General features: G+C 43.1%; 1 protein-coding gene across 1 annotated transcript in view; it reads left to right on the top strand.

Moving 5' to 3' along the window:
- The window catches only part of EFCAB11 (EF-hand calcium binding domain 11), a 165,993-nt gene extending 158,259 nt beyond the window's left edge, over positions 1-7,734 (top strand). Inside the window, exon 6 of the mRNA XM_047863086.1 lies at positions 7,615-7,734. Within this exon, the coding sequence (XP_047719042.1) occupies positions 7,615-7,699 (85 nt within the window). The 3' untranslated portion in view covers positions 7,700-7,734. The remainder of the gene's footprint in view (positions 1-7,614) is intronic.
- The last annotated feature ends 8,971 nt before the right edge of the window (positions 7,735-16,705 follow it).

The raw sequence follows: 16,705 nt of genomic DNA, 5'->3' as shown, positions 1-16,705 counted from the left end.
CCGATGGGGACACTACTTGTGTCTCAGAATCCTAGAGGGGGTCATGACTGATCATCTTCCATGCGGCCAGCAGCCCTGAGCCAGGCTGGTGCTGGCACTCCCACTGGGGCCGGCCCCACCTTCCCCTTCACTCTCAACCCCCCACACCCACCCACACTACAGGCTCCACTCACTAGTCCTTCCCCCTCCACACACGTGCTCCCTGATTCTCAGTGGTTCCTACTGTCTGGAGAGAGGTCACTTTTTCCTGCCAATGGTACCCGTTTCCTTCACACATTCAGCTTTGGTCAAACAAGGAATGGCACCCGTGTGTACTGAGCGCAAAGCATGGAGAAAACCAAGACTTAAGATTTCTTTAAGATCTTGTACCCGGTGTCAAAATCATCACTGCAAAGTGGCCCCAGTGGCACTCGCTGTACAAGATAAAAAAAAAAAAAAAAAAAAAAACAGATTGGGCTGACACAAGCAAGCCTTCTCCAGCTCTATGCAGAGGAAGACCAGAGTGTAGGAAGGAAGGATATTGGAGGCCAAAGGTTTATTTGCACAGCCCTGTCGGATGACTTGGGCCTGGGGTTCCTGCAGGGACCCAGCTGCCCTGTGCGGCACACTTCCCGGGTCTGGGTGGCTCTGCCTGCGTCAGGGGCCTTAGCCATCTGTGTTCACACACTCCATCTTCGGCCCGTCCGTATGTGGGATCCGATAATTGCTGCACTGGAACAAAAACTGCGACACTGGACCTTCAGCGCTTTTAAATAAATACTGGTATCAGTGCTGGTATTTTGTCTATAAGTGTTCCGAAATCATAGCATGAACGTTAGGAAAACATCGAATATAATTCCCAGTTTAAAAGTAGTACATGTTTGGGGCGCCTGGGTGGCGCAGTCGGTTAAGCGTCCGACTTCAGCCAGGTCACGATCTCGCGGTCCGTGAGTTCGAGCCCCGCGTCAGGCTCTGGGCTGATGGCTCAGAGCCTGGAGCCTGTTTCCGATCCTGTGTCTCCCTCTCTCTCTGCCCCTCCCCCGTTCATGCTTTGCCTCTCTCTGTCCCAAAAATAAATTAAAAATGTTGAAAAAAAAATTTAAAAAAAAAAAAATAAAAGTAGTACATGTTTAAAGATCAAGTAAAACCGTACATTTCTAAAATAGAAACATTAAACACGCATCGATCTATCACACACTATTAGCAAATACACTTAACAACCGGGTCTTAAACTGTTATAAGTCAAAGGAGCCCAAGGAGACAAAACAATATAATGTGATGTTCTTGGAATAGAAAAAAAAGGACATTAGGTAAACACTGATAATGAATGGACTTTCGTTAATAATAAGTACTATCTTCACAATTTTTCTGCGAAGCTAAAACTGTTCCGCAATAAAAAGGTTGTTTAAAAAATCTTATTCTGGGGCGCCTGGGTGGCTTAGTCCATTAAGCATCCGACTTCAGCTCAGGTCATGATCTCGCGGCCTGTGAGTTCAAGCCCCGTGTCGGGCTCTGTGTTGACAGCTCAGAGCCTGGAGCCTGCTTCGGATTCTGTGTCTCCCTCTCTCTCTGCCCCTCCCCTAATCGCTCTCTGTCTGCCTGTCTGTGTGTCTCTCTCTCAAAAGTAAATAAACCTTAAAAAAAAAAAATAAAAGATCTTACTCAGAAATTAACAAACTAAACATTATCAAAAATGAAGAAAATTTTGAAAATCATTGAGAAGTACAAATGAAATATTATTTCAGAAACAAAGAGGATCCAGGGTATCTTCGAGTATTATGTGTGTTTTAATTTTTTTTTTTAATGTTTGTTTACTTGAGAGAGAGAGAGAGAGAGAGAGAGAGAGAGCGCTTGCGTGGGGGAGGGACAGAGAGAGAGGGAGACACAGAATCCGAAGCAGGCTCCAGGCTCTGAGCCATCAGCCCAGAGCCCGACGCGGGGCTTGAATTCATGAACCGTGAGATCATGACCTGAACCAAAGTCGGATGTTTAACCGACTCTGCCACCCAGGCACCCCTAGTATTGTGGGTTTTAGTACACATTGTTCCAGCTGATGGCAAGTCCTCTCTGACTCTGGATAAGAGTTTTGTTCAGGAAGTCTTTTCATCATAACTTAAATGGTTGAGTCATTGGTCTTCATCTCCATATATAAGTGATACTGATTTTTAGATTTTTTTCAATATCAAAATTAGAGTAAACCACCAACAAAGCACCAGTATTTCAGTAATCGTCAGAATACCACAACCTCGTATTGCAGTCTATTTGGACCTCATTTCTCCTGGGAAACATGACAACAGAAAGAGAGGATTCACTTTCTCCAGTTGCTTTGAGAGGCAAGAGGCCAGGCTGGGAATAGCTATCAGGCAACTCCCCTGACCCTGGATTAGTCCAGGCTTTTTTCGGTCTCAATGACAGAAACCTAGTCAAACTAGCTTAGATGGAAAGGGAACTTACTGGGAAATACTGGGCTAACTTAGGGAGGGCAGTGGTACACCTGAGTTTCGAGATAACTAGAACCTGCAGTGCGAGTACCTCTGGACTCTGCCTCTGTGCCATAAGCACCGTCAGCTTCACACTGTTCCAAAAAGCAGTCGTCCCGTGATCTGGCCAGTTCCAAGTCCAAAGACCTCAGAAAGGAGATCTGGTTGGCCTCTGGATCAGTCAACTCTGGTTCCTCTAGAGGGTATAGACATGGTCACTGGGCACTCCCAGGTGTACTGAGGGCTGGTCACAGGGAGCAGAAGTTGATAAAATCTAGACAGCCATTCCATTTTCTTTCTTAGAAGAATTTGCACCTAGTCTAGGATGGAGACCCCCCCCCCCCCCCAAGGATTTGCTGCTTAGGAGGATCCAGGCTCTGGGAGCAAAGACCAAAAAGAAAGGGGAGGTGAGAAGCTGCTCATGTCACCTCCCCCTCCTTATCACTCCCCCTAGGCCCAATCCAAATCATCCTGTAAGCTTTCCCCTCAGCTTCTCACTTCCAGGCCCCAGTCCTGACCCTCATCCCCAGGCCACAGGATGCTGTCTGTTTAGTGTGACCTTGTTGGTCTACCCTCCGTTGAATGGTCCAAGGGTGGGCATTTATGCAAGTTGATCAACTCTGTTCCTTCCCTTGGAAGACTTCAAGAGCGAGAGTGAGTGATACATAGGCGTGCTCCTCTGAGTGGCTGAGCGGGTGGTTATGACTCAGGAGCAAATGGCAGACATGTTTTCCACCACGTGGCCTGGAAAACTGAGGCAGCTGGTTTGCAGTGAGGGCAGAAAATGAACTAGTGAGAAGAGAACAAGAAAGAAGCTGGGGAAACCCTTTGATACTTGGTTTCTGGTGAAAGCTTGTGTGCAAAGCCCAGTCATAACCCTTTGGGTCCTATGAGGTAACGCTGTATCCCTCCAATAAATCTTTCTCCTCAAGCCAGCTGGAGTTGCTTTCTGTTATTTGAAACCAAGAGAACCCTAACTGTTATAAGCATAGAGCCAAGGACAGAGTCCTAGGTAACATCAACATTTACTGGGACAGCAGAGAAAAGAGTCTTCTAAAGAGACTAGGAAGAAATAGTTGAAGATGGAAGAGGAAGCTGTTTGCACTTCTCTCTCCAACACCCAAGCCTCTACTTGACCTATCACCATAATCAGTTTCAGTCTTCCCTTGTGAGAACACTTCTCAAAGAGCTCACTGGTGACCTCCTAAAGGCCGAATCCACCGGCGCCTCTCAGACCTCACTGTACTCGTCCCTTCTCCTGGGCCCCTCTCTCTTCAGTCTCCATGACATCACCCTCTTGTGGTAGTTCTGTGCCCATTTTTCCTGCTGTCTTTTACTGATCCTTCTATGGTCTCCCGTAAGTGTTTGTATTCTCCGTTCTCCTGTAATTGGCCAGTCTTCCTGACCAACGTTCTCCAGGGATCATTTCATCTGCTCTCAAGACTTCAGCTAACACCTTGATGGCTGTGACTCCACAAACAAATCTTCATCATTAGTCTTGACCTCTGCTCAGCCCAGACCTGTGTTTTCATTTGCCTGTTGGACATTGCCACCTCAATTACAAACTCATTGAACTAAAACCAGACTTGTTGTTTCCTCTAATTTTCAAAATTGGTTTCTCACTCTGCTTTTTCTATTTCTGTTCATGGCAACCACCCGGCCACCCACCCGAGCTGTCATCCAAGCCAGCTGCCTCGGGGTTCTTTTCAAGTCTCCCCCATCTTCCTCCGCTCTGACACTCAGCCAGTCGCTGAACCCATCTGTGTCTGTGTCTGCAGTAACTCCATGCCATTGTCTCCTATCCCATCACGGTCTCCCCCACTGCGTTCTGATTCCCACCCCCATTCGTTGCTCTTGTCATTGGTATAAAGAAGAGTAAAGGATGTGCTGATAAGTAAGAAACAGACCCGGCTGTCAGGAAATTTTGTCTAGCATGTCCATTATCTTCCCAAAGCACAGACAATATTATTTTTTCTCTTCTCAAAAGCTTTTAGTAGCCACCTTTTCTACTGGATAATGTCTCTACCTTTCATATGTCATCCAAAGCCCTCTATAGTCAGGTCTCAACTTACACATTCAGCTTCATCTTTCACAATACCTCTGTCATCCCATCCCACAACTGGGTGACTCACACATGCACACAGTCCCTTGGCCCCCAAACACCAAAATGGCCCCAGATAGGAAAGTAACAGATAGCCTTAGAATTAATCTCTGATGAGAATATAGGAAAATGCAACTATGAAATAATAAGATTCAGTTAAGGAAACATTGAGCCACCTTCATCCTAATGAGTATCTCTCCCTCACAGTTGTCACCTTCAGAAGAGGGATGGGGACTAATTATGCTAACTATTTTGTGTTTTTAAAAATTGTATTCTTGAAAATTTATTGAGATGGATATCAGTCATCTTCTTTTACAAATGAGGAAACAGTCTCTGAGAGTCTAAGTGACTAGACTCAGGCCGAGTGATGAGGGTAGGTGGAGGGTGTCAGGGTGACCATTCAAACCAGTCAGCCTGACTAAATGCAAATTCCTTCCTACCATGCTTCATTGCCTCCAGTGGGAAAATCGTGACATTGGCCCATATTCTATATTTACATTTTGGTTTTGACCCAAACTGAGTCTATCCAGATTCACTGGCCACCCCAAGTCAAGCATCTAGCACATAATAGGTATTAAATATTAATTCCCATCTTACGCATCACCAGGCTTAACCCAAACTCCATTGGGTAATTAATCAAATGCACTTTCCATTGGGTTATTAATCAAAGATTTGCCACCAGAGACAATCTCTTTTAAAGTGTGCTGCAGGCTTTAAAGACAATTTTCAAAGAAGAGTTCTAGAAATGCTCTAAACAATGGAAACATTTTTAAAAATAGATGTGTAGTATGTTTCTCCAATCACCCTACTTGGTGTTCACACTTCACTTACAGAAGTATAATTCAGGATTAATAACAAAACATTGGTTACTTTACTTTTTCTTGTAACTTTTGAGAAATCTGTTTAGAACTGCAGAATTAATTAAAATAACACATGAATTGAAATTTAATGGCATGAGAGTAGCCACTCACAAAGTGACCTTTCTTACACACAAATTTAAATTGACTTAGCCCCATGGATTGAAAAGTGGCTTAAAGCAATTTAACACAAAACAGTTGAAGTGCTCAATCTAAATTCCTTAGATTACTAAATTGGTAAAATACTCAGAAATGTGAATCAAAAAGAACATTATTGTAACTTCACAGAAATTGCCGATTAATTTACATGAAAACATAAAGTGAAATACAAATCAACTATGGTATGTGACTTGAAGATGAACAGTTTCAATAAATATTGGAAAACGGTTGACCAAGGGTCTAAAAACACATAGTGTCATAGGAACAGTAACAGGCACTGTAAAGTAGAAGTCAGGTTTGGCCGTCATCTTCATTTCATCTTCATTTCAAAGAAAGAAGCTGACCTTGCTTTCGAATGTTTCGAAGGTCAAACATGGCAGCAATAGTCAATTTGTTTACTAAGCTTTCCCTACTGCTATCTGTATCGGACTGCTCATCAGATGAAGTTTGTTTATTCGTGTCTTTTTTCCTCTTTTTCCTTCCCTCTTCTTTCTTTTGTTTTTACTGTCCCTCTCACATTGATAAATAGAATTAAATACATCGGGCCATCCAAGATTCAATCTGACCTGCTTTCTTGGCTGATATGCAAACTTAGGTCAACAGGTTTTTTCCCCCTTATTATAAATAGAAAACAAAATTCCAGGGTACTTTGTGTCTTTCATTAAATATGGAAACTTCTTGACCATTATCTCTTCAAATACATCTTTTACCACATTCTTGAAGAAATGTCCTCTCAGGCTCCAGTTATACATACATTATACTGATGATATTATCGGAAATGTCTCTCTGTTCTCCTCCTTCCCCTTCCCTCCTCCTCCACCTTCTTCCCCTTTCTCCTCCTCCTCCTCCTCCTCCTCCTCCTCCTTTTCCTGCTCTTCCTATCTCTCTTAGTTTCACTTTCCATTTAGTAATTTTTACTCTCATCTATTGCTGGTGGGAATGCACAATGGTACAGCCGCTTTGGAAGACAGTTTGACAGTTTCTTACAAAGCTAAGTGTAGTCTCACCATATGATCCAGGAATCATAATACTCCTACATATTTACTCAACTGACTTGAAAACTTCTCTCCACACAAAACCTTGCACAGGAGTGTTTATAGCAGCTTCCTTTATAGTCACCAAAAACTAGAAGCTACCAAGATGTCCTTCAGGAAGTGAGTGGATAAACAAAATGTGGTACAGCCATGCAATGGAATTATTATCCAGATAGCAAGTACACAAATTGAGCTATCAAACCACAAAAAGACATAGATCTATCTTAAAATGCATGGCAAGTAAAAAAAGCCAGTGTGAAAAACTATGATACCAATAGGACATTCTGGAAAAGGCAAAACTATAGTGACGACTAAAAGGTCAGTGATTATCAGGGTTTTTGTCAGAGTGTCAGTATAATAAATGGAGCACAGGGAAGTTTTTTTTAGTGTGGCAGAAATACAAGAAAAGCCTGGAGCATCTTGTTGTGCTAGAAAGTAAGGAAGTGCTCAAAAAGCAAACAAATAAAAAAAAACACATAAACAAGAGCTCCTTTGTTGACAGGGGGGATGACAAAGGTTTGTAGGAACCAACAGAAAGAGCTCCCAATGGCCACAGCTGGAATAATGTGAGCAACAACATTGATAAAGCAGTATTGAATTGCAATCCAAAGTATAAAATAAATGTCCGTGAGGCCACACTGATTGAGTGAAGAAATACTGATAAACGATTGAGTCAAGAAATAAATGGAAGAGTAGAGACAAATCTCCTTTGCAGAAGAATTCCAAATAATCAATGTAAGTACTCAGCCCTCAAAGAGAGAGAGCATAACTCTCCATTCCTTAAGTGTGGACTGAATATAGTGACGTTCTCCCAAAGAGTACAGTACAGAAGCAGGGCGGGGGGTGGGGGGAGGCTGGGGGGGGGGGTGGCACAGAGTTAACAGTGGAGAAACCTGACAATCACTACCCCAGCTGGGTGATCAAGGTCAATATTAACAGTAATAAACCATGCTGATACTATAAACCCTTACCTAGGTGATGAAAATGGCATTTTACCTCTCTAGATTTTCTCCTCCAAACCCACAACCCAAGTCTAATCATGAGGAGAACATCAAACTTCAGCTTGGAGACACTCTACAAGATGCCTGACTAATAATACTCCTCAAAAATGTCAGGATCATCAAAAACAAGGAATGCCTGAGAAACTGTCACAGCCAAGAGGAGACTACGGAGATGTGACAACTAAATGTAACGTGATCTCCAGGATGGGATCCTGGCATAGGAAAAAGAAATTAGGTAAAAATTCAGTAAATACGAGGAAAATAAGGACTTTGGTTAATATTTTTGTATCAATATTGTTTCATTCATTATAACGAGGTATAATAGGGTAAACTGGGTTTGAGATACTTGGGAACTCTGTACTATTTCATAATTTTTCTGTAAATCTAAAACTTATAAAATCAAAAGCTTATTTAAAAATTTCATATTTTACTGTACGGCAGAAATTATATCCCATGCCACTGTCTAAATTCCTAATCAAAGTGTAGATAGATATCAATTAAAAATATGCAAAGGAGGGATGCCTGGGTGGCTCATTAGATTGAGTGTCCGACTCCAGCTCAGGTCACGATCTCATGGTTCACGGGTTCAAGCCCCATGTCGGGCTCTGTGCTGACAGCTTAGAGTTGGGAGCCTGCCTCAGATTCTGTGTCTTCTTCTCTCTCTGTCCCTCTCCCACTTGTACTCTGTCTCTCTCACTCTCTCAAAAATAAATAAAACATTCAAAAAAACTTTTTAATATGCAAAGGAATACATAACTTTTTGATATAATGTTATGGGATACATTAGCAAAAAACTTTGAAGACCACCACTCTATATGGTACCTTTAGAGGACTCTTTGAACTCTCAAGGGTCAAGCCTTTGCCATAGGGAAGTATATTCACAGCCTCTTATATGATCTGGGTTGGTTTCTGACAAAGAAGAGACCTCATGTAGTTTAAAGTACCTGCTTTTGAGTTGCATTTGGAGAACCTTCAAAAAAACTAAGAAAAAAGTCCCCAGCTTTCCTATTATATGACTTTCAATATACATTTCAAGGAAAGAAATCCCTTAGCTTTGGACCTATTGAAAAGAAAGCCCTTTATTCTTCTTTTGAACTTCATAATTCCTCACAACACTGAGAAAACTGTAAGGGGTCATCCCCCCACAAGATATGCCTGTGTCGTCTCAAAAGGCCTGTTAATATGGCCAACACATGGAAACAACTTCAATGTCCATTGATGGATTCATGGATAATATATATATGGGTAATATATTTTATAAATATAAATATAAAATATATATATATATATGTATAACAACTTCTGTATCCATGAATCCATCAATGGACTACAAATATTACATATATATGCAATATTATAGAATAATGGAATATTATTGTGTTTTATATACATAACGTGTGTTTTATATATACATAACACACCTTTAAAAAAAATTTTTTTAATGTTTATTTTTTGAGAGAGGGAGAGAGACGGAGCGTGAGCAGGGGGCGGGGATGCAGAGAGAGAGGGAGACAGAGAACAGGAAGCAAGCTCCAGGCTCTGAGCTGTCAGCACAGAGCCCGACGTGGGGCTCGAACCCACGAACCGGGAGATCATGACCTGAGCCGAAGTCGGACGCTTAACCGACTGAGCCACCCAGGCGCCCCAGTGTTGTCTTTTCTTGATTGGTCTTTGTAGGTATTTATCAGTTTTATTAATCTTATCAAACATCAACTTTCAGGTTTGTGTCTTTATTTTTGTTTCATTGCTTCTGTCCTTATTTTTTCTCTTCTACCTTCCCATTTGCTTTCTTCCCCCCTACCTACTGGAGAGGCTAAGATCATTGATTTTCAGCTTTTTTTCTTTTCTTATACTTACATTTAAAGCCATAAATGTCCTAAACCACTGCTTTTGCTACATCTCACAAGTTTTAATGTGTCTTATCTTCCATATCCTTATCTTCAAAGTATTTGCTAATTTTTGTTGTCATTTCTCCTTTGGCACATGGGCTATTCAGAAATGATTTGCTAAATTTTCAAAAATAATTCTGGCTTTCTAGCTTTCACTATTGATTTCTAGCTAATTGTATTGTGGGCAGAGGACTTCTTTTGATTATTTTCAATCCTTGAGTCAATTCTCTTTTAAGCCCTTTAACTTTCCAATGAGCAAAGACATCGTTCCATGTATTTAAATAACTGTTTCAGTATAATTAATTAAACTCTATAATCTGATCAATCTTAATTTTCATGAATGTTCCAATACTACTTGTGAACCTGGACTTCAACATAAAATTATACATCTAAACCAACTTGTATTTTAACTTAGAAGCACAGAGTGGATCTATTCGTCAGTCTAAAATTCTATCTAAAGCAGCAGTCACCAGGAACAGGTGGCTACTTAAATTTAATTGTTAACTAATCAAAATTAGATAAAATTTGAAATTCGGTTCCTCATTGAATAGCTGTATTCAGGAGCCATATTACAAGTGTCCAATGGCTGCATATGATAAGCAGCTACCATATTGCACAGTGACAAATAGAACATTTTTCTATCATTGCTCGGAGTTCGACTGGGCAGTGCTCCCTACACACTCTTATAGGGTGCTGGCCAGCCTTTAGATTGGCAGCTCTGAGCCCTGATCCTGGTTCAATCAGGTGACAGTCATGTGGCACCAGCATGGTAATTTATGCAGAAATGACCCCCATAGGAGAGACTCTTGTGAGAACTTAAAAAGCGATTGTGGGGGTGGGGAGGAGGTGCCGGGGTGGCTCAGTCTGACTCTTGGTTTCTGCTCAGGTCATGATCTCACCGTTTGTGAGTCCGAGCCTTGCATCGGGCCCCGCGCTGTCAGCTTGGGGTTCTCTCTCTCCCTCTATCTCTGCCCCTTGTCCGTTCACTTTCTCTCTCTCTCTCAAATAAATAAACTTAAAACAAAGAAGAAGAAACTGATTGAGGGATAGAAAAACATTCTGAGGCTAACTCCTGATCAAGTCCCACGACAGCACCACCTCCTGTATGCCAATTCTCCTTACTCCTTTAAAAGAAAGACTAGTCACACTTTCTTCTAGACGCACTGCAGTCTCTTCAGAGTTCTGCCTGTGTTGCGGTGTAATTGGTACATTTCATATCTGTCTCCAGTTTTGGATTGTGACCTTCCTGAAGCCAGGACTCTGTGTCTATTTTTTTTTTTTTAACGTTCATTTTATTATTTTTGAGAGTGGGGGAGGGGCAGAGACAAAGGAAGACACAGAATCCGAAGCAGGCTCCAGGCTCTGAGCTGTCCGCCCAGAGCCCGACGTGGGGCTCGAACTCACAAACCGCGAGATCCTGACCTGAGCCAAAGTCAGATGCTTAACCGACTGAGCCACCCAGGTGCCCCTGGACTATGTGTCTTTTTAACGTTTGTGTCCTTAGTGTTGACCGGGCCTGCTATATGGCGGGATTGGGTACATTGAAGAATGGGGGGAATATCTCTGAGAGGCCGTGTGATTTGGAGCTAAGAATCAGAAGATCTGAATTCTAGTCTCCACTCAGTGCATGTGCTCTCCGGCAAGTCAACCACTTTTCCCGGACCTGTTTCCTCTTTCTTATCAGTTTTACTATAAAGGTTGACTTAGATAAAGTTCCTCATTGCCCATGCTACCTAAGTAGGTGCTATATGAAACAAAGAGCACTATGGCTAAGGAAGCTTGGGGATACTTGACCAAAGATGATACACAGGTATTCTTTTTACTGTAAGCGTCCCCCAAACTTTAAAATGCTAAGGTCCCTTTATGGCACTCCAAGAAACAGGTAGAATGCACAGAGTTTCTCAGGCTCATTTGATGACATTGGAACTGTGTGCATGTGTGTGTCCAGAGAGAGAGCCATCTTAAAGCACTAATGTTCCACGGATCATACCTTGGGAAATGGTGGGTTAGTTGGTCTCTAAGGAATCTTCTTCCAGTTCCGTAGCTTTATGGCTTTTACAAAGATGCTGCCCAGTTTCACTGTTCCTGATGCCCAACGTGGATAATGGTATGGCTGTGAACTCCCAGAACCCCACACTTAATCTTCCCTCCCGAAGCCCCAGCATCCTCAAGCTGTTGCAGCCCCTGACCTCCCCAGGAGAACAAACTGGAATGACTGTACTTGAAATGCCTGTCAGGAAGGCAGGGGCCGAGGTGCAGGCATTGAACTTTGGACCTCTGATCGTGAGGTAGTGTCAGTCCTCATCTAGAAGAGTAGCTGCTTTGCAAATTAAAGCGTAAGACAGAGAGAATGATTTTATTTTAATTTAAAATTGATTTTCCCAGTTCTACCACATTTTTTTCATGATATCACAGGTGTCGCTGTTTAATGTATCCAATTTGAGCCATAACTTAATATACCAGGCTTTCCTGCCCATGAATTCTTAGAGCAGCAACAGATTATGAATGTTATGTTAATAAGAAAGCAATAATGAAATATTATACAGAGTTTGTACTCCATATATTATTAATGAAAACCTTTGTGTTTTGGTGGGCCTGATACTTTACGATGTGGTTGCCGAATAGATTAGAAAATGTTTTTGCCATCTCAGCAAAAAGGCCCCAAATCAGGTTACGTGACTAGAAAGTATTAGCGACAGGTAGCAAAAGGGGCTATGAGGCATTGTGGGATAGGAGGCAATGAACTTCTTTCAATCTGAGGTGCCAGGAATAGGAATATTCTTGTTGCTCAGGAGTGAAATGAACTGTTCTATCAGCTGCCTTGGAAAAAAAAAATGGAAGAAAAAAAATAGAAAACAATAGGGCTACTGTTTGGTCCTGTGCTGTGCTAAATTGCCACATGCACTGAAACTTACTAGCACTGATCGTGAAAAACAATGTTTATTGTATGCCGGCCCTGGGCTGACACTGTTCGAAGCACTTCTATGTGTTGTCATATTGAATTCTTGTGGCAACTTTAAGAGGGGGGCATTATCTTTATTCTCATGACGGGGAATAAGCACAGAGATGTGAACAGTCTCTAGTAGTAAGTGGCAGACGTGGGATTTGAACCTGGACAGTCTGTCTGAGCCTATCCTCATAACCTCAGCTCGGAGAATGGAGACCTGTCCTGTCAGGTCTGAGCTCCAGGGAAGCACTGCGGGCCTCTGGCCTATCCAGAGGAGCTTCAAGTATGTCCAGTAACGGACTCCTTTGCCTGCATCTCAGAGGTCACTTCGGGTCTCACAGTGACCCCCCCCCCGCCCCCACCTGCCACAGGGCAGACTATTATGTTAGTATGGGGGTAGTGGTCCAGAAAGATCTTCCAATTGCATCGTGACGCTATACTAGAGATGTCCACAGTCACATGCTCACCTAAAAGGCCATTTTGTTCTTCACGAGACCAACATCACCAGGGGATGGGTGACCCATCAGAAATTACACACATGCACCCCCCCCACCTCCTCCCCACCTGCCCAGCGTGCCAGTCATATACTCAGGTGGGTGAGATGCACCCGGTCTCACCCCCCTCAGACCCTTAGGAGGAAGAGATTGCGTGACCCACAGACTCCAAAATCCCAACAACCCTGTCGCCATCTTGGCTTCTCCCCACCGCCACCAACCCCCCACCCTCACTGGGCTTTGCCAGACACATGGAAATTCTGAAAAGCAAAGTGCCGTTTTCTTCAATCATTTGATTTTGAAAATGGAAGAGATGATACAAAGTTGACTTAGCCAATGCCCTTTCTGTGCAGATACGAAGCCCATTGTAGCTGTGATTTAAATACTAATTATATGCCAGTTTTCATTTTAAGGGCTTTTTTTTGTTTGTTCCTTTACAGAAGCAGTCAGGGGAGTGACTAAAAGCTTATTCATTGGCAGGATTTTTCTTTTGGAAATGAACATGCTGGCACAATTTTAATTGGGTTTTAGTTGTTGTTGTTTTAATTCTCACAGTGATGGCTTGGCTATGTCTTTTGGGACTGCAGAGGGAAACTGGCATCTGGTGTTTGAGGATTCTGGGGATTTGCACCATATTTATGTGTAATAACTATACAGTAAATAAACAGAATGAATAATTAAGTGAATAATGAGTTTCTCAGAAAAGACGATTCTTCTGAAGACTTTGACAGAAATTCTCACGTGTGTCCCCCCTCCCTCCTGTGTGGCGATTCCATGCTGCTTGCACTGTGTCACTGCCCCCACGGAAACCAGCAAGGACACTTTCCGAGCTGAAATCAAGCATGCCGTTAATCAACGTGGTTTGAGAGAAACAAGATATTTTCTTCCAATTGCAAGGATGTGGGATTTATGTCTCTTAGAATTATCTTTCTTACTCTAGAGAGAGATATTTGCCTCTTTAAAAATAAAATCCATGAGATTAAATTTCATTGAACAGTTTCTCTCGGAGGGACTAAAAACCTGAAATTCCAAGAATTCGCTGTATCTGGTGAAATTACCTAAATGCATGTTAATACCCATATTAGCCAATACAAGGTGCCCTTGCTTCTAGATGCATCCCAGGCCCAAAGTGAATCTTCCCAGAGGTAAAACCACTGTGTAATTACTGCTATTTCATGTGCATGTTCATGCATTCACTCGTTCAGAAGTTTTTACATTCATTCATTCATTCATTCATTCAGCAATCCATTCAGCAATCCATTCATTACTGAGCACCTATTACATGCCCGACACCGTGCAAGTCTCCGGGGACACCATGGTGAGCAACACCAGACCTAGTTCTAGTCCTTAGGGAGCCTGCCTCCTTATCAGGGAGACGGAAATCAAATGACGAAACGAAAGGTAAGTTGCAACTACGACAGGTTCTACGAAGGAGGCGGTGTTCAGCACTCTCAGGCCCCCATAACAAAATACCACCGACCTGTGGCCTAAACAGCAGGAACTTATTTTCTCACTGTTCTGGAAGCTGAAAGCCCAAGGTCGCAGAATCAGCAGATCTGGTTTCATCCGAGGCCTCTCTCCTTGGCTTGCCAATGGCCACCTTCTCTCCTATCGTCTTCCCCTCTGTGCACGTACAGATCTTTATCCAAATTTCTTCTTACAGATATTAGTCTGATTGGATTAGCCCCCCCCCCCCCCCCCAATGGCCCTATCTCCAAATACAGTCGCATTCTGAGGTATTGGAAGTCAGGGTTTCAACAGATGAATTTTGGAGGACACAATTCAGCCATAACAGACAGGTATCCGGTGCGTATGGAGATATTAACAGGGACAGGTCAGATTCCCAAGCAGGGACATAGGGTGGGCTTGCTAAGGATTAAGGGGAGATCTCAGAGATGACGAGGAGGTAACTAAACAAAGAGGAGGAGAAGGGTATTTCAGGAAGAGGGAGGATCACGCGCCTCAGCCCTCCAAAGAGAGAGCATGGCAAGTAGCAGAGACCAAGGGGAGGCAGACCATGGTGGCTGAGGAGCCCTGAGGCAGGGCATGGGCCTTGGATAGTGCTGACATTATAGACGGGGGCTGAGCCACGCAGGGCCTTGTAGACCAGAGCAGTGACTTTTGTCCTTTTCCCAAGACCTGTGGGAAATCATTGAAGGCTTCTAAGCAAGGACAGAAGTGCCATGACCACATTTGCCCTTTGGAAGTATCAGTCTGCCTGCAGTGTGGACAACAGATGGGAGAAGTTCTGGAGGGCATTCAGACAGGCACTGGCTATGGGAGTACGCTGTAGGCATCCCAGCAAGAAATGAAAGTGGCTGGATCCAGGAGCTAGGGTAGGATCGGGAAGAAATGAGTGAGTTTGCAAGAGGCAGGGGGGCAGTGGATTAAACATGGTGAGGCACTGGGTGACAGGAATTGGGGACAGGTTACACACATGGGGCACGGGGAGGAAGGAGATGACAGGTTGTCTCCTGCATTTCTGACTCCCATAACTAGGTAAACAAGGTACAAGCTAATGGGATCGAGAACACCTGGAGGAGGCCCACGTTCGAGTAGAGTTTTGATCCTATTGACATCAGTAGACACCTTGGCCATTTCTGTGCCTCAGTTACAGACACCCCTTTCCCCTACAAATGCTGCTCTCCCTGGAACATTCTTTCTTGCCTCTACTTTACCACGTAACCACTTCACCTCTCAGCCCAAGGGCCAACTTCCTCAGCAGTAAGGCCTTCCTGAATTCCTCAGATTAGGTTACGCGTCACTTTCACACACTTCTAACCCCTGTATTTTACCTTCAAAGCAATGGTTAGAGCTAACATTACATAGTTAGCTGCTTCACTTCTGTTCCTATCACTAGAACGGAAGGCCTCTGAAGACCAAAGTGATATCTGTGTAATTGATACAACAGACTGGTGGTTCTAGAACCAGACTTAATAGGTTTGAATCCTGACTTCCCTACTTCCTGGTGGTATGAATTGGGGCAAGGTCTTTAACCTTGCTGTGCCTCGGTTGCTTTATCTATGAAGTGTGGATTATGACAGCACATCCCTCATAGAGTTGTTGGGATGATTAAATGAGTTAATTAGCAAAAAAGTGTTTATAACAATACTTGACATCTAATAAACACTAATAAATGTTAGCTATTCTTTTTCATCGCTGTATCCCTAAGTATTTGACAGACAGATGATCAGAAAAATGGGTGGACCAACGAATAGGCGGATTGAGGAACAGGTAAGGTGGCAAAAAATAAAACACGATCCATATTAAGCTATGGTGAATGAGCTCAGTGGAAAAGCAAGAAGGCCCAAATGGGTATTGTAAAAAGAGGGGCTGGCTCACACTTCAAGACTTAGCTAACTCCCAAGATCTTGGGCCCCATCAAGGTAAACTTCTCCTGTATGCTCACTTTTTTAGGCAGGGCCTTAGGGAATCTCCATCAAGCATTCTTCAACAGTAAACCAACTTATTTGTTTCTTGACTTCAATCGATGCGGGGAAATCATCACAACCCAACCATTCCCTTCTTAATTAAATTGAATGCACATTTCCCAACTTCACTGTGAATTTTTTTTAAAGATAAAATAAAAAAACAAGTACAATGATTTAAACAGTAAATTGAGGGGCACCTGGGTGGCTGAGTCAGTTAAGCGTCCGACTTCGGCCCAGGTCATGATCTCGAGGTCCGTGAGTTCGATCCCCGTGTCGGGCTCTGTGCTGACAACTTGGAGCCTGGAGCCTGCTTCGGATTCTGTGTCTTCCTCT

The sequence above is a fragment of the Prionailurus viverrinus genome, chromosome B3, assembly GCF_022837055.1.
Source record: "Prionailurus viverrinus isolate Anna chromosome B3, UM_Priviv_1.0, whole genome shotgun sequence".
Taxonomy (NCBI): Eukaryota; Metazoa; Chordata; class Mammalia; order Carnivora; family Felidae; genus Prionailurus; species Prionailurus viverrinus.
Note: the sequence above shows the minus strand (reverse complement) of the source record. Positions and strands in the feature narration are given on the sequence as shown.